General features: G+C 36.9%; 5 protein-coding genes across 6 annotated transcripts; 1 reads left to right on the top strand and 4 right to left on the bottom strand.

The window, feature by feature from the left end:
• Positions 1-342: 342 nt before the first annotated feature.
• LOC103841887 (protein ARABIDILLO 2) lies at positions 343-8,356 on the top strand. The gene is made up of 11 exons (XM_009118471.2): positions 343-1,514; positions 2,442-4,026; positions 4,114-4,191; positions 4,375-4,506; positions 4,602-4,817; positions 4,919-5,016; positions 5,099-5,162; positions 5,267-5,442; positions 5,539-5,821; positions 5,906-8,146; positions 8,206-8,356. The coding sequence occupies exons 2-10, from the start codon at positions 2,506-2,508 to the stop codon at positions 6,104-6,106; spliced, it is 2,769 nt and encodes a 922-aa protein (XP_009116719.1). The 5' UTR covers positions 343-1,514; positions 2,442-2,505; the 3' UTR covers positions 6,107-8,146; positions 8,206-8,356.
• On the bottom strand, positions 7,863-14,174 carry LOC103841883. Its single transcript, XM_009118467.2, has 4 exons — positions 13,966-14,174; positions 13,676-13,873; positions 13,284-13,614; positions 7,863-8,098 (listed from the first exon to the last, which is right to left on the bottom strand). The coding sequence occupies exons 1-4, from the start codon at positions 14,057-14,059 to the stop codon at positions 8,077-8,079; spliced, it is 645 nt and encodes a 214-aa protein (XP_009116715.2). The 5' UTR covers positions 14,060-14,174; the 3' UTR covers positions 7,863-8,076.
• LOC103841886 lies at positions 8,278-9,326 on the bottom strand. The gene is made up of 3 exons (XM_009118470.3): positions 9,138-9,326; positions 8,866-9,066; positions 8,278-8,786 (listed from the first exon to the last, which is right to left on the bottom strand). The coding sequence occupies exons 1-3, from the start codon at positions 9,175-9,177 to the stop codon at positions 8,398-8,400; spliced, it is 630 nt and encodes a 209-aa protein (XP_009116718.1). The 5' UTR covers positions 9,178-9,326; the 3' UTR covers positions 8,278-8,397.
• Positions 11,808-12,852, bottom strand: LOC103841884. Its single transcript, XM_009118469.3, has 3 exons — positions 12,717-12,852; positions 12,408-12,614; positions 11,808-12,318 (listed from the first exon to the last, which is right to left on the bottom strand). Exons 1-3 carry the CDS (start codon positions 12,745-12,747, stop codon positions 11,984-11,986), a joined length of 573 nt encoding a protein of 190 aa, XP_009116717.1. The 5' UTR covers positions 12,748-12,852; the 3' UTR covers positions 11,808-11,983.
• A 496-nt stretch (positions 14,175-14,670) lies between the features above and the next one.
• On the bottom strand, positions 14,671-23,125 carry LOC103841882 (ATPase 7, plasma membrane-type). 2 transcript variants are annotated; one of them, XM_033278217.1, is made up of 20 exons: positions 19,416-19,466; positions 19,104-19,322; positions 18,887-19,024; positions 18,692-18,826; positions 18,433-18,612; positions 18,128-18,334; positions 17,928-18,047; positions 17,563-17,682; positions 17,346-17,468; positions 17,161-17,265; positions 16,929-17,073; positions 16,697-16,852; positions 16,383-16,621; positions 16,265-16,297; positions 16,099-16,180; positions 15,863-16,023; positions 15,573-15,785; positions 15,310-15,492; positions 15,051-15,226; positions 14,865-14,964 (listed from the first exon to the last, which is right to left on the bottom strand). In XM_033278217.1, exons 1-20 carry the CDS (start codon positions 19,464-19,466, stop codon positions 14,865-14,867), a joined length of 2,886 nt encoding a protein of 961 aa, XP_033134108.1. The 2 variants fall into 2 exon arrangements, with proteins under 2 accessions (XP_033134107.1, XP_033134108.1); XM_033278216.1 differs by having other exon boundaries at positions 14,671-14,964; positions 16,383-16,852; positions 19,416-23,125.
• Between the last annotated feature and the right edge of the window lie 3 nt (positions 23,126-23,128).

Genomic DNA, 23,128 nt, shown 5'->3' with positions numbered 1-23,128 from the left:
GATTTGAACAGATTTTATGCTAAAAAACACAATTTGTAATTATTAATTAAATCTGCATATTAGATTTGAACAGATTTTATGCTAAAAAACACAATTTAAAAATAAATTAAAATACTTAAACGAACGTTATTCATTCATATTTTTAATTTATATTCCATATGTGTTGGTAAAAAACGGTTTTGATATTAATAGCAGCAACAAACAAGGTGCCTCTTTCTCTTGTACTTCTGCTTTTATGCAATTGTTTACTCATAAATGAGCGTGTGTCTGTATGTGATTTAGTTTTATTTTTGCTGGTCTCTTTCTCTACTTTGTTACAGTTTTTTGGATTTTACTCTGAAGCATGAGTTATGTGAGTCAATCTATTGAATAAAATCTTAACTATTAAAGAAGAAACCCCCTCTTGGGCATAAAACACATTCTGTCATTTATGGTTTATGATAGTTGTCATTTTCACAGAAAGAAATTTAGCAGTCTTAAATTGTTGAAGTAACATCCAAAACAATTAATTAATCATGAGAAAATCTTAATTACTAAAGGCGCAAGACACATGTCCCTTAAGTCTTACTTACCATATGCTACTGTAAGAAATTAGCTACAATTAATTAAAGAAATCTAAATGTTGATTATATACCAAACAAATTTATATAAAGAGATTGTGTCTGTATATATATTTCAAAAATTAGCTATAATCAATAAACAAATCCACACATACTTATAAAAATTAATGAAAATACTATGTATTCACTAAACAAATCTACACTTACTTTTCAAAATTAATTGAAAATACCATCTTAAAATATTATGAATATGCTAACAATTTTTAGTTCATATCTTTAAAAATCTGTAAGAACTTGCTTAGGATAAGTTTTGATTTAATAACTTAAACTAAAAAAACATTTTTACATAATTAGTATATTTAAACACTAAAATAAATTATATGAAAATTAAAGTAATCCGTTAACAACGTGCGAACCTAACCAAGATAATTTATCCTTTAAAAACGCGCGAAACTAACCAACATTAATATTTTAAAGTAAGCTGTTAACAGCGTGCGAAACTAACGAACATTAAGATTTCAAAATACCGTTAATCACGCGCGAAACTTTTAATAAATTAGTTATATATTATTTGAAAGTTAGATACTAATTTATCATACAATATCTTATTTTAAAAACATAACAATGCTATCTATCCAAACAATTCAAAGGAAATGGCAATATTAGGGGAAAAAATCTTTTTTTTTTGAAACAATGGGAAAATTTAATAATACTTTTAAAAGTTTACAAGAAAAAGTGGAGTGGTATCGTGGTTACTGGCACTATATAATGTACCGTGCCAAGGAGGTGATAGATACTTCTCTCTTACAATACAATCTGCTTATATAAGCTCTCTTCTCGTGTCTCTCTCTCTCTCTCTCTTCACCTTCATTCCTCAGTTCCTCAGATACTTCCTTCTTCTTTCTCTGTCTCTCGGAATAAAAGAATACAAAGTTCTTCTCTTTTGTTCCAAAGGTGATTTACTTTAACATGTTTTGATCTGCCCTTTTCGTATTTGATGTTCTTAAACAGTTTCATCTGGTCTCTTTGCTTGAATAACGTGATTTGATTATACCCTTTTCGTATTTGATGTTCTTAAAACAGTTTCCTCTGGTCACTTTGCTTGACTAAACGTGTTTTGATCATCACTCGTTATTGAGTTTGAATAGAAATGACATAGCGTTTGTTCCTCCAAGTCCCTTTGTTTCTTATATAATCGAGGGTTTTTGTTCTCATAATTAAGCAAACATTCTAGCCATCTCGGTTTGTTGAGTCTTATGTCTGTTGCAATGTTCAAGAAATTGCTATGCTGTAATTATAAATTCTAGCTATCTGGATTTTTTTCAACGTCTCGAATTAAAAAAAAACTTTCAATAATTTTTTTTGTTTTGTTTGAGTCTGATTTGTCTTTTTAAAACCGGACCGGATAATTTTTGGATTACGGTTCAATATGGTTCGACTGGGTCAAACATGGTTCATTAATCTGGTTTAATAGATTTTTTGTGTATAAATTTAAAAGCAATGTTAGTAAATATGATACATAATTAATATAAATGAAAATTAAACATAAAACATTATAAATATAAACTAATTTATATTTATATATTTATATTGATGATTTATAGATTTTTGACAAGTTTAATGGTTTTATCAGTTTAATGGTTTTATCAGTTTAATAACTCTGAGATTCAATCCGGTTACGTGCGGTTTATGGTTAAACCAATTATTAGACCCAATCCAGTTATATAACCAATTCATGGTCAAACCGGTTAACCATCGGGTCTGCTCGGTTTTAAAAACACTGGTCTAAACCGATTTTTAGAACAATAATCTTTTGTATCAGCAGTGAGATTCTAGTTTTGGAGCTATTGTGTATCTAAACTTGCTTTCATTGTTCTACAGGTTTTGAGTTTTGTAAGCGGAGTAGGTGCAAGAGGATTGTTTGGTAGAGTATATACATCTGATCATGAATCCTAGGGTGCGTCAGAGAGTTGATGAAGATGGTTCGGATATGAATCGTAAGGTGCGTCAGAGAGTTGATGAAGATGGTAAGGATAACGTTGGTGCAGCAAGCTATCTTCTGACTGGTGATGAGGATGCAGCACCAAAGGTTCAAGAGTCGTCTAAGGATTGGTCTAGTCTGACTTACGACCTGATGCTTCACGTGTTCACTCTACTGGACAACCGCGACCGAGCTAGCTTAGCATCCACCTGTACGACATTGAGAAGCCTCGGTGCTTCTCCTCACCTCTGGAGTTCTTTGGATCTCCGCGCTCACAGGTTTGATGATTCAGCAGCAGCTTCTCTCGCAGATAGATGTGCTGATCTTGAGAAGGTTAGGTTTGATGACCTTGACTCCGCTGCCGCCTTGGTTAACCTCAAAGCAAAGAAGCTGCGTGAGATAACCGGCGAATCTTGTGAGAACCTAACAGATGCTACGTTGGCTATGATCATTGCACGCCATGAAGCTCTTGAGAGCCTCGACCTAGGACGAGGCTTCGGCGAGAGGATCACTAGCCAGGCTATAAAGATAATAGCCATTTGCTGTCCCAAACTTAAGAAACTCCGTATCTCTAGAATGGTAGACGTTAGCGCCGAGGCGATTCTATCCTTGGCCGAGCACTGCCCCCTGCTAAGCGATGTTGGGTTCTTGGATTGTCTGAACATCAACGAAGAAGCTCTGGGGAAAGTGGTTTCTCTTCGCTTCCTCTCCGTCACCCGGACGATAAACATGAACTGGAGAGCTGCAGAAGAGAGTTGGGGGAAGCTTCCGAACTTAACCGGTTTGGATGTCTCGAGAACCGGCGTTAACCACGAGACGGTTTCGAGGCTGTTGACAACGTCCAAGAGTTTGAAAGTTGTGTGTGCTTTAAACTGCCCCGTGCTCGAACACGATGCAGATTTCAACCCTGGTAGATTCGAAGGAAAGCTCTTGATTGCTAAGTTTAATAATACTTTACATGGGATTGCTCCTCTATTTTTCGAAGATAACTCATCATCAGAGATGATGCCAGAGGATGATACAAGGCGTTGGCTCGAGGGGAACCTTTCTCGCACGCTTCTATCTTTGACAGAAAGCAACTTACTAGGACTGAACGGTTTCTGGCAGAAGGATGGAGCTAAGTTGTTTCTTAGGCTAATGCAAAGCTCGCAAGAGGAAGTCCAAGAGAGAGCAACCCGAGGACTTGCATCTTTCATCCATTTGAGTGATGACAGTGATAGTATATACCGCGAAAGAGCCGATTCAGTTGTGCGTGATGGAGGCATCCCGATTCTGTTTAAACTTACTGAATCTTGGAAAGAAAGTTTCCAGGCGGAAGCTGCCAAGGCTATTGCGAACTTGTCTTTGAATGCTGATGCTGCAAAGGCTGTTGCTGAAGCAGGAGGGGTCAGTGTTCTTCTCGGTTTAGCCAAGTCTAGGAATAGACTTGTGGCTCAAGAAGCTGCTGGTGCAATATGGAATCTCTCTCTTGGAGATGCATATAAGGTAAACAATATTGTCACCTTGTAAAGAGTTATTAAACCTTTTGCTAGCTCTCTAGTTAACAATTGTTTATTTTCTTGTTTATTATAGGCCATTTCACGAGATGGAGGAGTGAATGTGTTGATGGATCTTCTCTCTAGATGGTCATATGACTATGGTGAACTTATGGTACACACCTGCCACCTTTAAACCCTCACACTTTTAATATAGGAATATCTAAAAGAGTATTAGGGCTTTTAGATTAGATAATTAGATAAGATTGTTCATTATGTTCAAAGATTTTACTAGATTTCGTAATTTAATTTTTTTTTCTGAAAAGAAGTATTCTACTCCCTTTTTGTCTTTGATTAGGAGCGTGCTGCTGGTGCATTAGCTAATTTAGCAGGAGACGAAAACTGCAGCATTGATATTGCAAAAGCAGGAGGTGCGAATGCCTTGGTGATGCTGGCTCGAAACTGCGAGTATGCAGGAGCACGAGAACATGTAATTCCTTGTTTTATACCTATTCTATGGTTATGCTAGTGATTGTCTTAACTAGGTTTGTCACAAATTGTTTTATTTTTCTTTTCCTTTCTCAGGCGGCTCGTGGTTTAGCTAATCTGGCTGCTCATGATGATAGCAACAATAACAATGCTGCTATTGGAGAAGTGCCTCGTGCCTTGGAAACTATTATTCAGCTGACGAGGTCCCGTCATGGTGGTGTTAGACAAGAAGCTGCTGGTGCTCTTTGGAATTTGGCATACGATGAAAATAATAGAAAATTGATTGCTGAACTGGGTGGTGTTGAAGCCTCGGTATTATTATTATGTTTCCTTTTTCTGTCCCTTTTTTTTCATCTTTTTTTGTGTGTGTGTTTCAGTTTCATCACTTGTGCTTCTTGATTATATATTTTTAGGTGGCACTTGCCAACTACTGTATGGATAATACATCAAGTGATCTGCAAAAGAGTGCAGCTGGTGCTCTTTGGAATCTATCAAACTCAGAAGAGCACAGGTGTGCAACCATTTGATTTTTTTTTTTTATAAATGCAAAACTGATTTAGAGATAATACATTTTTTGGTCTTTCTATATTCAGCATTGTAATTGGACGTGAAGGTGGTATACCTCCTCTAGTTGCTCTTGCACGATCTGAATATGAGGTAATTAAGATTTTTGTTACCTTTTTAAGTTGTCATCATATCACGTCTGGATGTTTTGAGTTAATCTGATTCATCTTTTACCGTTTTTTTTTTACTTTTCCAAGGATGTGCATGAAGTTGCTGCAGGAGCTCTATGGAATCTTTCTTTTACTCATGTCAATGCTCTCCTCATTGTGGAGGAAGAAGGAGTTCTAGCGCTTGGTCGCATGTGTACTTCTTCTCCTTCCAAAATGGCTCGCTTCCTGGCAGCATTAACATTAGCATACATCTTTGATGGAAGGTACTAAAAAAAAAAGCTTATAACAATCATATTCACATTCAAGATATACATTTCTCTATTATGTCTATAGGCTTTTGATCATATCTATCTGCACAGGTTGGATGGAAGTGTAAGGGCTTCTCCTAAACACTTGGCTAATGTTAGAAGAAGCGGGCTTAAATACATTGAAAGTTACATTGACACTTTCATGGATCCACAAACCCTTGCAACTGCTGCTTCATCTTATACTTCATCTATGTTAGCAAAAGTATTGAAGAGAGTTCGTATCCCAGAAGCTGACATCTTGAAATGTAGTGGTAAAGAAATTGAAAGGTTTGTTACTATGCTGCGTAACCCTTCTCCTGTACTCAAAAAACTTGCAGCCTTTGCGCTTCTCCAGGTATAAATTTTTCTCTCTTGAATGGTAAGTGTGCTTTTTGAATTAGTTTGCGTTTTGGTACTAAGACCTAATGTAAAAATGCAGTTCACAGTACCGGAAGCTAGTCATGCCAAGCATCATGTAAGCTTGATGCATGACGCTGGAGATCCTAAACATTTGCGTATTGGTGCTGCAGCTACAAATATGCCTCATGAAGCTAAGATTTTTGCGAAAATTGTGCTTCGCAACCTTGAGCATCACCAGCCAGAATGTTCAAAAGGAAAGACAGCATCAACTTCTAAATAGGATTTGGGCGCCTATTTCATTAGCATTTCTTTAGTGAATAGACTATTTATGTATCTCTCAGACCATACAAATCAAGACGGAAGCAAAGAATCAGAGGTACATCAAGACTATGGTCTCAGAAGATGTTTGATCCATATTAAAGACAAGAAAGGTGTTGTGGTATAATATTTATGTTGGCTTGTTATGTTTATCAATCTTCTTCTGAGATTTCTTCTGTAACAAAAGACCTTTGTTTTTCATCATATATATATATAATATTTACCTTTTGAGAGAGATTATGCAGAGTTGTTCTTGGCTTTTACTTTCAAGTTAGCAACCTAGAAACGTTAACTACTTAAGCAATATCTAGCTACTTAACTACATTCCCAAACTTTCATTCGATCCCTCAAATATATTATTTGCGGATAACATATTTTTGATGTTTTTAGGGGTTGACAGTGTAGTGATTAAGAAATCCGAGATCTGAAAATGTTCACATTAGACTGACGAATATCTTTACTAAGACCATCTCCAATCCACATCTATTTTTATCTCTATATTTTTCTCTAAAATAGAAAAACTCTATTATAAAGGTGGATTTACTCTAATGTATGCCTTTATAATAGATTTCCTCTATTTATAGGAGAAAATATAGAGATTTGCTATTTTCATCTCTAAATATAGAGGTAAAAAATAAGATTCCTCTATATTTTCTTCTAAAATAGAAGAACTCTATTATAGAAGTATACATTGGAGCAAATCCACCTCTCTAATAGAGATCTCTATTTTAGAGGAAAATATAGAGATATACATTGGAGATGCTCTAATAAAGTGGACTTCTCTCCCTTTCTACCGGCAAAAATTGCCACTTGTCACTTCTTCATACATTGTGTTTTTTGTTTACTGGTTTGGTTTGGACCATGCCGTTTTCTTTTACTCCCTCCGTTGCAAAATAGATATGTTTTATAAGGACTATTTTATTTTAATTTACATGAAATTTTGAGAATTTAAAGTTAACTTTAACTTTATTGAAAATTATTCAACCAATTAGATTTTACAGTCTATTTTATAATTGGTCAACTGATTTTTAAATTATATATTTAAAATATTATTTTTAAAGAAACATAATTTTCTTAATCTTTGTGCACTAATATAAAACATCAAGTATTATAAAACAGAAAGAGTAATTGTTTCGGTATAGGTTCCTTCTTTTCAAGCTTTTTATTATAACTAATGCTTTTTGTGTATAGCAATAGAAACCCATCTTAATATTAATATTACTTCAATGACTAAATTAAGTTTCAATCATCACTGAGTGCAGGGTGCATGTGTGAATGCTCTTGTGGACATCAAACTTCCCCAGTTTATCTTTGATATTGTTACATGAAGAAGGAACTTATGTGAAGTATTACCACTAGCAGTGGGCAAATATTCCCCAATAAACAAAGAGTACCATCATTAAAGTATCAGTTGCAAACAAAAAAATCTAATTTCATCTTATTTGGGCCTTAAGTACGTATAATAATAATTGTGTAATTGTGGTCCATAACAAATCATACTTCAAATTATAAGCCTAACTCAATTTGTAATTGTCATTTTTAATATTTAATTTTTTTCATCTTATGTTGTCAAAAATTATAAAAAATCTGATATTCTGAAAATTAGTTTAACTTCAAAATCAAAAATATATAAACCTTATTCACCAATAAGTTACAAAAGAAAATAGCCAAATGTATTGGACCTATCATAAATTATAAGATTTGATCCGCAGTTCGAATTAAAATTGTTCCCGGCCCAACATATAAATGATTATAGAAACAATTCAAAGCGCAGATTTTATCTAATAGTAATAAAGCGTAGGCTTGTCATGGTCCATGAGAAACAGAATCCTTACAAACATTAACTACTTAGAATTGTGTAGCTACTTAGAAACATCAGCTAGTTAGCAATATGTAGCTACTTAAAAGAACATTCCCGATCTCATGGAGGATCTAGTCTTGAGAAACAGAATCCAGAAGCTGTTCTTCATCTTGTGTATTGGTTATTGGTTTTGGAGATAAGGTCTCCACCAGCAGCTAGGGTTTGATCCCAAACCCAAGTTTCAGTGTTAAGATGGTAAGAGGGAGTAGTGCAGTGGCAATGTCTGGGAGCGTGAAGAGGATTGGCAAAGAGAATGTTGTGGTCTTCATAAATGTCGAAAGCAAACGCTAACTCCATTCCGTCTCGTGAAATTACCAACATACTACATAAAAAATATAAAAGCTATTACAAGAAATTCAAGTTAAGAACTAAAATCTCATAATTAAGTCTCCTTATAGGATGACACGTTTACTAAATATTCTTAATGGATTCTGGCATATGGAACATATACGAGAATCCTTATCAACCTCCTCCTCCTCCTCCTTGTTACTCATCTCTGCGCCTCTTTTGGTTTTGACGATAGGGTCTCCTCCAGCAGCTAGGGTCTCCCAAACCCACATCTCGGTGGTAAGATCTTCGTATTTGCACTCGCAAATTCTTGGACCGTTTAGAGGATTGGCAAAGAAAATGTTGTGACCTTCCTTTTTGCAAAGCTCGAATGCCGAGGCTAACTCCATACCGTTTCGTGAGATTATCATCATGTTGGACGATTCATGACTATTCTCCAATACCCACACCAAAAAATGTGGCAGCATCCCTCTAATTCTCAAATACTTATCTCCTGAAACACCCATTATATATATTTTTTAATCATATATAAGAGTGTGGTTTTAAGTGACGAGGAAGAAGAAAAGTTATACCGAGGGGATAGATTTCGATTCCTGCGGATTGGTAGTAACCAGGGATCTGATTCCTGTCACCAAACGCCATGATTTTCACCTCGCCGTGGTAACCTTTATTAGCTAGTGCTGATCTGATGCTCTGGTAAACCGATTCAGGGTCGAGATCTTCTGGGATCGGACACTCCTCCACGTCCCAGAAGACTCCTGTCTTAGTAGCCTCTGCGAGTTTTGTAACATATAACCAAATCAGACAAGCAATCTCGAGCAAATAAGAGAAAGAGAGGTATTACCAGCGTATGTGGTGTTGGTCACGGAAGGCACTGTTTCCATTTTCCACGAAGATCGAGAAGAGAGTGAGACTTTCCAGTGCTTTCTGAACGGTGGAAAAAGTTAGCAAATTAGGTTTTATATTAACTACTATAAAGCAAGTGAGAGAGTCAAAAGCAGCTCTCTGCCTATTTCGAGACCACAAAGAGTGGTTACTTTATTGTTAACAAATATACGAAATACAAAACTGATTAAAATAATATTTATGAGAGACTCACCCAATATTCATGAATGCACAGATGCTTTTACGTTGCGGTTGAGTATTCATTTTGTAAGTTTGGTCTAGTAAAGTAATGGGCTTTGGTTGGGCTACAATAACTATTTCCTTTTTCTCTTTTTTCCATAAATATATTCAAGAACACGAGATTTTGCAGAGCTTTTCTTGTTCGACTGTTACAAATGTTAAGTGACTAGAATATTAGAATATAATAAAATTATTAAGTAGCATTCATTGATTATGGCATATAACACTATCAACTTATGATTAGCAACCTAACCCAAAATGGACGAAGTGAAACATGTTGGGATTGTGAAATCTCGTTTCCAACGTGGGACTTAGTTTGTTATATCACATTCTCCCCTTCAAACTAAAGATCACATTCATCTTGTGTCCCACAACTGACTTCCAGAATCTTTTTACTTGATTTCTGCCACACACCTCTCATTCCTAATTCATAGGATACCCATTCATCATTCAAAGGGTATTTCGGTCTTTCTTGCAGATTTCTCGTCAACCGGCTCTGATACCAATTGTTGGGATTGTAAAATCTCGTGTCCAACTCTGTATTATCCGATTAGTACGATATTGTCCACTTTGGGCCTAATTGGCAAGCCCGCATGGATTTACTTTTGGTTTCCATCCCAAAAGGCCTCGTACTATTAGAGTTGGACATCTCTTTTATATATTAGACACTCCTTGTCTAATTTTCCAATGTGGGACTTAATTTTTTATATCACAAAACAAGTTTAATTAGCTAAATCACTCAAAGAAGTAGTTAAATATTTTTTTTTAATTTTCAGGTATATGCTATCAATAAAATAAAAACCAGTAATAGATATGCAAGTTTGGATATAATAGCTCATAAATCTTTTTCTAGGACTAGGATAATAAGAAAATTACGTAGCACTCATTGATCCTGGCATAGTGGCATATATTATAACCACACACTAATTAATATTTAACTACAACCAGAAGAGATTTAGTTATATAACTTAGAGCTTACGTAATCAAGAATAATCCGTGTTACCAAGAAGCTCTTCACATTTGGTTTTAGCGATAGAGTCTCCTCCAGCTGCTAAACTTTCCCAAAACCATTCACCACTTTCAGCGACAACATCTTCCAAAGGCTTCCTGCACTTGGGACACCATCTTGGTGCGTCCTCAGGGTGAAGCCAAGAGAATGTTGACGGGACGTCTCTGTTTCAACATCTGGAGGGTTGGACGAAAATCCATGTTGTCTCCAGAGATGATCATCAAGTTTTTGAATTCATCATGTTCACGACAAAGCCAGGAACAAAGTTCACACGACATCGTTATATATCTCCGTGCTTCATCTATTGAAAATAAAGCAGAGATCTCTAAGTAAAAGTTACTAAGAATAATTATTAAGTTAGAAAAAAAGAAAAATTCTTTTGTCAGTGTTAACCTGGTGGTACGAGCTTCATTCCGGCAGACTCAAAGTCATCTGGTCCGTCTGGGAACTGGTCCTTGTCGCAGTAAGGCCTGATTGTTAGCTCACCGAGATAGCCCTGTTTCGCAAGTGCTGACTTGATGTTCCGAAAGATCGAACCAGGGTCGAGACCAGCAGGGATTGGACATTCCTTCACGTCCCAGAACACATCGATCTTAGCCTCTGCGACGTTTAAAAATTACATTCCTTCGCTGGATAAGTAATTTTTATGTGTTGAGAGTAATTTTTATGTAGAGAGAAAGATGAACACGGTAATGTGAACCAAGTTAACAAGTTAAAAAAAAAAGTTAACAAGTTTAATTGGACGAATAAATGTTTTGGCTAACTAAGAATTTGTATGCGGTAAGGCCTTGCTCGACCTGTGGTTTATTGGAGTATTGTCTTTGTGAAGCAATGATGTTGTGAAGTTATGCTGTTCCTTGGTTTTTAACCGAAGGGTTCTCCGGATTTCTTGGTAAGAAATTGTGGAGCTTTAGCTCAATCGCGATTGATCTTTGAGTAGTTTGATTGTAAACCGAGTTCTTCTTCGTCGGCTGCTCGGGTGGAGATCAGTTATCTTGTGGCTTCCCTCAGTTGAAGCTTGTTCTTGAGTGGCTGGTGCTTGTAGCTCCGTATCACCCCAATAATTTAGACCATCGTCGCTTTCTCTCTCATTCCGGCTTCCATCATCGTGGCTTCTCATTCTTGATACTTGTTTTTAACTCCAAAAGTGTCTTCTGATCTTGTTCCCTTCTAGATTTAAGTCTTACCAGTTGTTGTCTTGGTCCTTTTCTTGATTCCAGATAGTATTATCTACTATGCTGGCTGTTGGCTCTGGAAAGGTTTTCATACCTTTGCTAGCTTTGTGTTAAGTTTTAATATTAATCCACCGGATGACAAAAAAAAAACTAAGAATTTGTTTGATTCCCACTTCACTAATCACTAGACACATTTACTCACCAATATGTAGCAAACTATAAAACATTAACCACTAAAGCAATATGTAGCAAATTACAAACATTAACTAGTAAGCAATTAAGTAGAAACCTATAAACATGTTAAGTACTAAGCAATACGACTATACAGCAAGTTATAAACATTTAACTTATTAGCAATATGTTTAAGAAGAGCTTACGAAATCAACAACAATCCGTGTGACCAAGAAGCTCTTCTTGTCCTTTGGTTTTGGTGATAGGGTCTCCTCCAGCAGCTAAACTTTCCCAAAACCATTCACCACTTTCAGCGACGAGGTTTTCCAAAGGCCTTGTGCACTTGGGACACCATCTTGGTGCGTTCTCAGGCTGAGCTAAGAGAATGTTGACGGGATCTCTCTGTTTAAACATCTGGAGAGTTGAAAGAAAATCCATGTTGTCTCCAGAGATGACCATCAAGTTTGTGAATTCGTCGTCTCCACGGTCGAAACAAAACCAGGAACAAAGTTCACGCGACATCGTTTTATATCTCCGTGCTTCATCTATTGAAAAGAAAACAGACATCTCTAAGTAAAAGTTACTAAGAAGAATTAATAAGTCAGAAAAAAAACAAATATTTTTTTCGGTTAACCTTCGGGTACGAGCTTCATTCCGGCAGATTCAAAGTCATCTGGTCCGTCTGGGAACTGGTTCTTGTCACAGTAAGGCATGATCGTTAGCTCCCCATAATAGCCCTTTTTAGCAAGTGCTGACTTGATGTTTCGAAAGATCGAATCAGGATCGAGACCAGTAGGGATTGGACATTCCTTCACGTCCCAGAACACGCCTGTCTTAGCCTCTGCGACGTTTAACGAAACGGTGAAAACAAAATTGACTAACAGTTTCAAGCAAGAGATAGAGCTACAGACAGAGCGAGAGAGAGAGAGAGGGAGAATCTTACCAGCATATTCGCTGCTCGTCGGAGAAGTCATTGCTTCAAGTTTCGACGGAGATCGGGTAACAGTGGCAACTTCTAAGTGATTTAGACTAAATGGGCTCTTGTTGGGCTTATAGTTAATGGTCCGTTAATATAACAGAATGCGTAATGGGCTTTAAATAAATAGTCCGTTTCGCTGGATAAGTAAATTTTTATGTGTTTCAAAAAAAAAAAGAGTAATTTTTTTTTGTGTAGAGAAAGATGAACAAGGTACATGAAAACCACCATGTTAACAAGCTTAAATGGACGAATAAATGTTTGGGCTAACACAAGTAAATAAGAATTTGTTTGGTTCCCACTTCACTAATCACTAAATACATTTACTCAGCAATGCATGTAGTAGCAAATTGAGACGTCAACTACTTAGCAATAATATGTAGCAACTTATAAACATTAAGTAACCAAGCAAATATGTAGCAAGTTACAAACATTAACGACCAAGAAATACGTAGCAAATTAGAAACATTAAATACTAAGCAATTAATTATGTAGCAAGTTATACACATTAACTGCTAAGCGATATGTAGCTACTTAACATCACCACCACCCTCCTCTCTGTACCTGCAAGGCTCTTCTACTGTTCTGATGCTGGGGTCTCCTCCAAGAGCTAGGGTTTCCCAGACCCATGTCTCAGCGCTAGGATCCTCTTGCCTAGCTCCGAATTTGCAGCCGCAAGCCTTCGTTTGCGGGTTCAGAGGATTCGCGAAGAGAATGTTGTGGTGCGTGTTTCTATACTCGAGATAAGAAACCAACTCCATTGCGGATCGTGTCACCACCATCATGTTGGTGTACTCACAACTATTATCCCTCATCCACCCGAAAAACTCTAACTGCATCTGACCAATCCTCTCATACTTATCTCCTGAAACCATAAACTTATCAATCTACAAATAAAATAAAATAATGAAGAAAAGGTTATTAACCTTTGGGAAAGATTTGGATTCCGGCAGATTCGTAGTAACCAGGGATCTGGTTCCTGTCACCAAACGCCATGATTGAGACCTCACCGTGGTAACCTTTGTTCGCTAGTGCTGTTCTGATGTTCTGGTAAACAGATTGAGGGTCGAGATCTTCCGGGATTGGGCACTCGTCCACGTCCCAGAAGACTACTGTCTTAGCCTCTGCGAGTTTTTGTAATAAAAACAAAAAATAAAGGTGATTTTAATTTTTCTAGTAGTCCAAGAGAAGCGAGGGAAGCAGAGATAGAGATTACCAGCGTATGATGCGGTGGTTACGGAAGGCATTCTTTCGCTCAAAGTCAGGGTGATAATCATCTTTCCCATGATCAAGCTAGTCGGGGTAGGCATCGTGACGGAGAACTTCTCTCAACGGAAAGAAGAACTGAGTTAGGGTTTTAGTTAGGACTGAGTCTCGAAAGAGTGATTTCTCGGCGGATGAAAAGGTTAAAAGTAAACCTTTGTGCTAATAGAGTAAATGGGCTCTTGTTGGGCTTTTACTAAATGGGTTCTTGTTGGTCCGTCAAAATCACATGATTAGTAATTTTTTAAAAGATGCAATATTTATCTACAACGTATGTGTATGTTTTGAGAAAGGTGAACAGCACATCAAGGTATGTAAACCTACCATATTTTTTTTTTCTAACAACATTTTCAAATCTATCTAAGAGAATGTGTGATCCACGTCAATGGAACTGGCTCAAGATCATGCAGGTCTCTTAGCGATGGTCTTTTAGCGAATATAATAAACGTTCTTAGCTTAACTAAAAAATTAAGAGACGCTTCTTAAATAAGAGATATAAGAGACGTCTCTTATATTTGTTAGAAGACCCTTTATAAGAGACCTGTATTAATTGTCTTAAGCACTACGTGTTAACTCGTCCCTTCTTGTCGATGCTAGATCATTTAAAGAGCTAACTTTTAATGTGTATTCGGTATTCTATATCAGGAGCCAAAGAAAATCAAGTCAAGTGTGATTTCTTTCCCATCAAATAAGAGTAACAAAATTGCAAGCATCAAAGAAAGATAACAACAACACTGGACATATCTTCCATCAAATGAATGTCAATATCAAGAAGAATAGCAGTAAATACACATATAAGAAGAAGATAAAACATAGAAAATGAATTTAAGCAGAGATTAATTAAAGAGACTCTCAGATTGTGTAGCTGTTGTTGTTAGCATCTTCAAGATCAAGGCCTTTCAGCTTTGCAGCTGATTCAACTTTCCCTTTCAATGTCTGAAGCTCTCTCATTCTGCAAGAGAGAAAAAAAGTCAAACACCACAGAGACTAACAATCTCTTAGAAACAGTTATCAAACAATTAAAAAAAAGAATCTAACCTTGCAAGTTCTGCACGTCTCTTAGCTTCATCAGCCAAACTGTTAAGCTCCGTTGCACCATTTCTCTCATACATTGGCTTTTGACCTGTCTCTAAACCGTGCTGTGTACGCGTCTCCGTGGCCCATGCAGCCATACGTTCGTCTTTACCAAAGTTCTTCTTGCCAGTGAGTGCAGTCTGACAACAAAACCACACTTCTTGTTAACCCATTATGTAACTGTGAGGTACCAAATGTCAAAATGAGAGAGATATATACATACCCTTTGCTCGACCATTCGGTTCCATGATTTGCCACTTAGAGCATAACGGACTAAGAACTTGATAGGATCAAGTAACATGTACGTTACTATGTTGAATATCCAGATAACTCCAGTCCAACCCCATCCAATGCTTCTGATTCCAGCAAAAGGCCATGTTGCCATTGCTGATATCGCCGATGCAACCTTTTAAAAATGTACACATAGTTGCATTCCATTAAAGAGAACTAAAGGCAATGCGAAAGATGAGGAAGAACTCTTTTTACCAGCTGAGCAATGAGGAAAGCAATGACAAGAAGGAAACCAGGACGTTCAACAAACGACCAGCTTCTTGAACGTGTCACGAAGATCAACGCTTGGCTGATTGTGCTGACTTGAAGGTACACAGCAGAAGCCATCTGTTCATTCAAATGTGCAGCCACTTCCTTGTTTTTCATGTCAAAATGGTGCTGGTTGAAATTCCTCACACCAAAAATGTTCTAGAACAAAAAGGAAAAAAGAAGATGTTATTATATAATGTACAACCAAGAAAAGTGATTAATGTATATAAGCTTACATGGAAGAAGTTAGTTTCATAAGATGCCCAGAAAAACACAACGGTCATGATAGCCAAGTAAGCTCCAAGAACAACACCAGTTGCAAAAATCTCCTTGAGTTTCCAACAATCTGGAGTTGGAGAAGGTTTGACTCTGTCCTTTGATATGGTCATTATAGTACCTTTTTTAACAAGAGAGTAAAATTATCAGACAACAACCTTAAGGTGAATCATTGGAAAGCTTAAAACCAACTAACCATCATTAAGGATTGCAATAACAAGAACCATGAATGGAGGGAAGTCAAACTCCCAGAACACACATAGAAGCATGAAACCCATCTGTAACACAATTGCATAGATAAAATGTGTTATCAGATGAAAAATAAGACTTAATTTTTTGTGAAATCTTATGTAGAAACTTACCACAATACGTATAGTGATAGAAACAGCATATATCTGCAGAATGAAGGGAAAAAAATCAGCTAAGACATTCATTTTGAGACGTTATTAGGTTATAAGTCAATGAGGCTGAAACATTTACCGTGTAATTTTTCATTCTCTGGAAAATGGCACGGCTAGTCAAGACAGCACTGATAATAACACTAAGACCAGGCTCTGTCAAGACAATATCAGAAGCACTACGAGCAGCATCAGTGGCATCATCAACAGCAATTCCAATATCAGCTTTCTTCAATGCAGGTGCATCATTCACTCCATCACCAGTCATACCACATATATGTTTTCTAGATTGTAATCTCATCACAATCTCATACTTATGCTCTATAAAAAATCGAAGTTGATTGTCAGACATAAACATGTCTGGAAGATCATAGTTAAAAATGTAGTGTAGCTTACCAGGAAAGACTCCTGCAAAACCATCTGCCTTCTCGATAAGTTCATCGATGGAAACTGTTTCAGTGTGGTTAGCTGAGAGAAGAGATGAAGATGGGTACATGTTTGTTCCCATTCCAAGCCTTCTTCCTGTTTCTTTTGCAATGGCAAGCTGGTCACCTGTGATGTTATGACGCTTTCTATGAGTACACATTGAATCCATAATCGTGTATGAGGTAAAGAAAAGACTTTGTACCTGTGATCATTTTAACACTGACTCCCAGATGAAGTGCTCTCTCAATGGTTTGTGCACTGTCATGACGAGGAGGATCGAACAAAGGAAGAAGAGCTACAAATTCCCATGGACCACCTTCACCTTTAACATCACCATCTGGTACTTCCTATTTATTGAAATGTGACAATATAGTTAGAGGAGATGTCCTATTAAAAAACAAGTTTACTTGTAAAACAAGTTAGGTATGTCTCACCTGATATGCCAATCCAAGGGACCTTAGGCCACGTTCTGCGAACTTGTCGATTGTAGAATGTACTTTCTCCTTGATTTGTAGTTTGTTGTGTGCCATATCCAAAATCTAGAGAGAATGAAACTTTTCTTAGAACTATATCTCATGAAAATATGGGAGAGTTCTTGGCTGAAGTAAAAGTTTTGTACCTCCTCAGGTGCTCCTTTGCTCACTCTGTGCATCTTTCCTTCTCCATCAAGGTAGGTTAGTGCAGTTCTTCTATTAGCTGGACTGAATGGAAGAAAATGGAGTTCTTTGATTCCTGCACGTGCCTGAAAACAAAGTATTAGATCAATACATCATCACAGATTTAATACATGATAATGTTAAATCTAGTTTAGTGGAAGATGAGTCTTTAATCCATACCTCTTTAGGGTCTGACAACATGGAAACAATAGCAGTATCAATAGCATCTTGGTTCTCTAAACGTGCAGCTCTTGCAGCCATAAGCACAGCCATATCTTTGTCAATGCCTTTCTTGAAAATCTGCAACATAATAGATGGATTAAATTGCTATTGTTACAACAGGATCAGCAAGGCCGGATCTAAAATTTAGAGGGCTATAAACATTTTTAGATTAATCTTAATAAAAAACAATTTGAAAATTATGCAACCATGTATAATAGTTTTTAAAACTTGGGGGCCAACACTAATGTTTCACTTGATGTTCCTAGAACCGGCCATGAAGATCAGTATCAACAGAGTAAGTAGACTGGTGAAAACATGCAAACCTCGATGAGATTCTTATCCACGGAGAGCTTGTTAAGCGTGAGAGTACCAGTTTTATCACTGCAAAGAACATCCATTCCAGCCATTTCTTCAATGGCTGTCATTCTCTTTGTTATGGCACCCTGAAAATGGATATGACAAGTAAGGTCATTAGACAAAAACATAAAAATTATTTGACTTGTGTCTTAAGATTTGTATTGACCTGTTGAGCAAGGCGATGGGCACCAATAGCCATTGTAACAGAGAGAACAGTAGGCATAGCAATGGGGATTCCACCAATCAACAAGACAAGAAGATTATCGATACCAACACGGTACCCTCTCTGTTGTAGACCGTATATAACAACGATTTCAATAGCCATTCCTACCGCAATGGAGCAGATACAGAAGTTTCCTATTGCTGACAAAACCTGGACGCCAAAATACAAAGATTCTATATTAGTCACTAAACTCTCAAAATGGAAAGTTTTGTAGTTTTTTTCCAAAATGAATGTTTGAAGAAACCTACCTTCTGGAAGTGACCAACATGGGTAGTACTGTCCACAAGATGAGCAGCCTTTCCAAAGAAAGTGTGGACACCAGTAGCTATAACAACCGCTTCGATTTCACCTTGCTTGCAAGTTGAACCAGAGTACACTGAAGAACCGGGGTTTTTGGTTACTGGAAGAGATTCACCGGTAAGAGCTGACTGGAGAAAAGAGAAAACATGTTCCATGATTAGTCCAAAGAAAGCAAAGCTAACGACATGATCAAGAATCCGAACTTGCCTGATCAATCTTTAAAGGGTCTCCTTCAAGTAGACGAGCATCAGCAGGAATGATATCTCCGAGTTTGATAGCAACTATATCTCCTGGAACCAACTCAGCTGCATCTATCTCATTCCATTTCCCATCACGGATGGCCTAAAACAAATAAGATAAGCTACTACCATCAAATGAAAGCAACAAAAAAAGACAGTGTACCTTGGCTTTAGGGGCTAGCTGAGCCATGAGAGCAGCAGCTGCATTTCCAGCATTGTTTTCTTCTACAAAACTGATTGTTGAATTGATCAAAAGTAAGACCACAATACCCACGAAGTCGTGATAATCCGGTGGCTTGCCCTGAAAATTTCAAACAAAATTAATTATGTTTTATCAGAATCTTGAAGACAGGAATGATGAGAGGGAAGAAAAAATGTACTCCTCCATGTGCAAGAGCAATGGCCATGATGGCTGCAGCTTCCATAACCCATGAAAGTGGATTCCACATGAACCCCAAGAACTTGAGTATTTTACTCTCCTTTTTCTCCTCAAGTTTGTTGTAACCAAACAAGGTAAGACGCTCTTGCACTTCAGTAGAGGTCAACCCTTCTTTCGTGCACTTGAGATGTTGAAAAACCTCTTCAACGGGAACATTCTCCTGCAAGGCAACGATCCATATGAGAAAATTTCATTTTCATCGATCATCATTTTCCTGATAACTTTAAAATCTACCAGAAGCAAAACTACTCACCAGATCAATGCTCTCCGTGTTAATAGCCTTGAGAGAGTCTACGCCGGCCATTTCGAACTTCCTTTTTGCTTGAGCAAGAAGTTACTAAAACTCAGTTATGTAAAATCTGCAATGGCAAGTTATTTTATTCATCAATAAGCAGGCCTGTCAATAAGAGACTAAAACGTATTCCTTGTGTCTGAAGAAATTAAAAGCCCGCCTTTGTTTAATTAAACAAAGAAAGATAACTCTTGTACATAATCGGCTAAAGAATAACTACTTTATCAATTCATGCATACGTGAATCAAATACAAGCATTAATGCATAATAAATACATACCTGGAACAGGAAAAACCTTCACCAAGATCAACCGTTAGCCCTTCAATGCTTGACCTTTCACAAAGGAAACATGATTAAGCTTATAGAACCAAGGGCAGATGTGTAATGCAGGCATGCAACAAATTGAGAAGACAGAGAGAGGTTTATATAATAACATGTTCAAAGATTTGCCGGCCCGATTAACAACCCAATGATGAACAAAGTTGACTCCTTCAAAACACTAATAAACTTTATTTTAATGCTATTTAGCTTGCCAACATATATTTACCATAAATTAATTTAAAAGAAGAGAAAAAAAACGAATATTCATGTACCAATATACATTCTGAAGACGTAGAATGGATGTGCAGACTCGTAACCTCTCAGTATTTACCGGCATTAGGGTAGTAAAAAATCTAACCTAAACCTAATATTCTTTAGGTTTATTTTCTTTACATTAACCCTAGATGGTAAGTAACTCGTGCTCCTAGCAATTAAGAGAAGAAAAATTCTCAAAAGTCAAAGAATCCGACTAAGATGTTACTTTTGATGGTCTAAGGTCGAGCCAAGCAAAGCATTGACCTTTGTTTTGCCTATTGAAATGGTTAGAGGGACCAAAAAAACAATTGGCACACGCGTCAAATAATTCGATCGAAGTTGCTTAATCGCAATATTTAGTACAAAAAGGGTCCTATTCGTAGAACGTGTCAGAAAAAAGTTATCAAAATGAAAGCTCCATAATAAAGAATGCAAGATAGTGGTGATCCATGATGTTGGGATTATTTTTCCACGCAAATCAGGATATTCCGAGATCTTTAAGAGCTTAACATCCTCCGTTAACTCAAAATGAATAATTAAAAATATATATAGGCATTTTTGACAATATAAATCTTCAGAAGACAAGAGAATCATTTAGTGGACAAGAACCACTTAGCCGGACGTCCTTTCGAAAAATTTCATATCTTATCTTTCTTTTATTCTTCTTAGGCCACGAGAGCAAGATACATGGCCGTGTTATTAGAATAAGGGTGAATATTTGTTGTACCAACTTGTTAGAGTGTGACATCATGCAAATGAAATCAGTCAAGAAGTGTCCATAAGCATCAATAATCTCAAAGTGAAATCTTCATATCGAGAAAATTTATAAAGCCTTAAATGGTCTTGTATATTTCTTGTTTTAGAAGCTATAGAACCCGAACTAGTTGAACGACCGGAGTATGATTGTTTTGTGCCACTCTCGTGAACTGGTCTCTGTTAACCGAGGAAACTTCTTTAGCCATTTAAAATAATTGATACAGGAATCAAACCGTACATTACTGTTACGGTATGTAGAGATAGCATATGTTACTCGAAGAAATGGATGTTATATGAATGCCATCATTTACGAAAAAAAAACAGCATGAAATCATCTAAGTAGAAACATTTATCTTTTTGTAAATGCACACGGCTAATATAATCATATGCTATTTACAAAAATTAAAATATAAGTTTATCTAACTAGAGCTTACTAAAAAAAAAAACAAAGGAGGAGCATGGAACATATATTTCATTAAAGCCATTCAAGAGTCTATCCATTAGAGAGCAAACGAATAAAGATGATAGAACGATTTATGAAATAAATTATCATCTGTCTGATTCTGAAAAAGAGTGATGATACTATCATTATTTAATCTTCAGTTTGATCTCAGTTTTCTCAACTAAACCGATCTCGGTTTGTTTAACCGGGTTGGGCCAGCCAACCAAGAATTTTGGTTTCGTTGGTCACCGATCGGTTGGCTCGTACAGATAACGATAAAAGGAGAGGGGAGTGGAGGGAGGGAAAGTTGTTTTTGAAAAAGCGGAAGAATAAATTTAGTAAAAACAAAAAGAAAAAATAAATAAATATCCCTTATATATTAAAAGAGGAGCAATGGAGTTAATGCTTTCACACCAAGTAGGACACGTGTCTATTGGATAGAGACTCTCACAAATTAGTTTCCTTATTTGATTTTTCTATTAGCAGATTTCTTAAAGAGTTTCCTTAATCTAGAAAATTAAGTAACCAACTCATGATTTGAAGTTCTCACGTAAAGCTCATGCTACGAATTTGTCTCTTCTTTATTCTTACTCACCATTTACTTCAACCGCACTACTTTTAATGAAAGGTTCGGAGTTCTACTTATCCTCCGACTCAGGAAACGACGACCCAGTTACCCCAAGACTCGGAACGTTTATACACGTCGTGGTTCAAGACGAATCCCTCTGTATCATCTTTAAACGAGACATGACCATTCATCTCAATGAAGAACTCATCCTGAACACTTTGAAGAAGAGCACAATCTGTATCATATTTCAATGAGAAATGACCGTTTATCTGAAAGATGTACTCATCCTGAACACTTTCGAGACCATAGACGGTCATGCTCTGACGTGCACATAGCTGGGGGGGGGGGGGTTTGCATCACGATCCAGTACGTCACCAACATTATAATCCACTGGATTCATATACATTACTGCAAGCTAGGTTGGAATGCTAAGGTGCGAAGCTCCTCACTGCATTACAGTTCTTGAACGTGTATAGAATGTATGAACTATAAATAGTATCATTATTCTGTCTAACGTTGTTCTTGAACGTGACTTCTGAGTTCTCACATATCTTTGCTCTTCAATATGTCAATCTATGCGCATGCTTGAGATATAAAGAGTATATAGGAGTATAGAGAATCCCAAGAAGATTGATCGAAAGAGAAGATGACGGCATCCCAAGAAGAGAAGCTGAGTTCTCTGTTACTCAAGAGGACAGAACGGAGAAGATGAAGACGTCTTTTCCTTTTCTCTTATACGGAATTTGTGGCACTATAATGTATTCAACGTACCATGAGTTTGTGAAGCAAGAACTCCAAAGCATTATAACAACGTTACGTGAGAACTCTGTAAGAGAGAGTTTAACAGAACGTGATATTGTAACTACGTTATTTGGGTTTATTGAACCGAACCGGTCGGTTCCGAGATTAATGAGTCTATTGAAATCTTGCGGTTAAAACCAATTCGCTGGTTGCTCGCCAAGGCCAAAATATATGAGAATCAACTAAGATAATCAGTTTATGGCAATATAATTAAATCTTAGTGTGCTGGCCAATGCAAAAATATATGATAATCAATTCGCTCTTAACGTGGAAACTAAGTTACAAGCCTTAGGGTTTTACTCTTATATAAGACTCACGTCCCCTACGAATTGTACTCATCTCAATCACACAAAAACATAACTACTCTTCCCTCATTCTTCTATAATGGCTGCGATAACTGATATGTCTGATTTGAAACCATTCAAGAGTATGTGGAAGATTAAAGTCAAGATGTTAAACATTAAATCACCGAGTGAATTCACTCCGCGTAGGGCGCGGGTTATCACCTAGTAATTTGCTAAAAAGACAGCT

Source organism: Brassica rapa, chromosome A09 (genome assembly GCF_000309985.2).
Source record: "Brassica rapa cultivar Chiifu-401-42 chromosome A09, CAAS_Brap_v3.01, whole genome shotgun sequence".
Lineage (NCBI taxonomy): Eukaryota > Viridiplantae > Streptophyta > Magnoliopsida > Brassicales > Brassicaceae > Brassica > Brassica rapa.
Note: the sequence above shows the minus strand (reverse complement) of the source record. Positions and strands in the feature narration are given on the sequence as shown.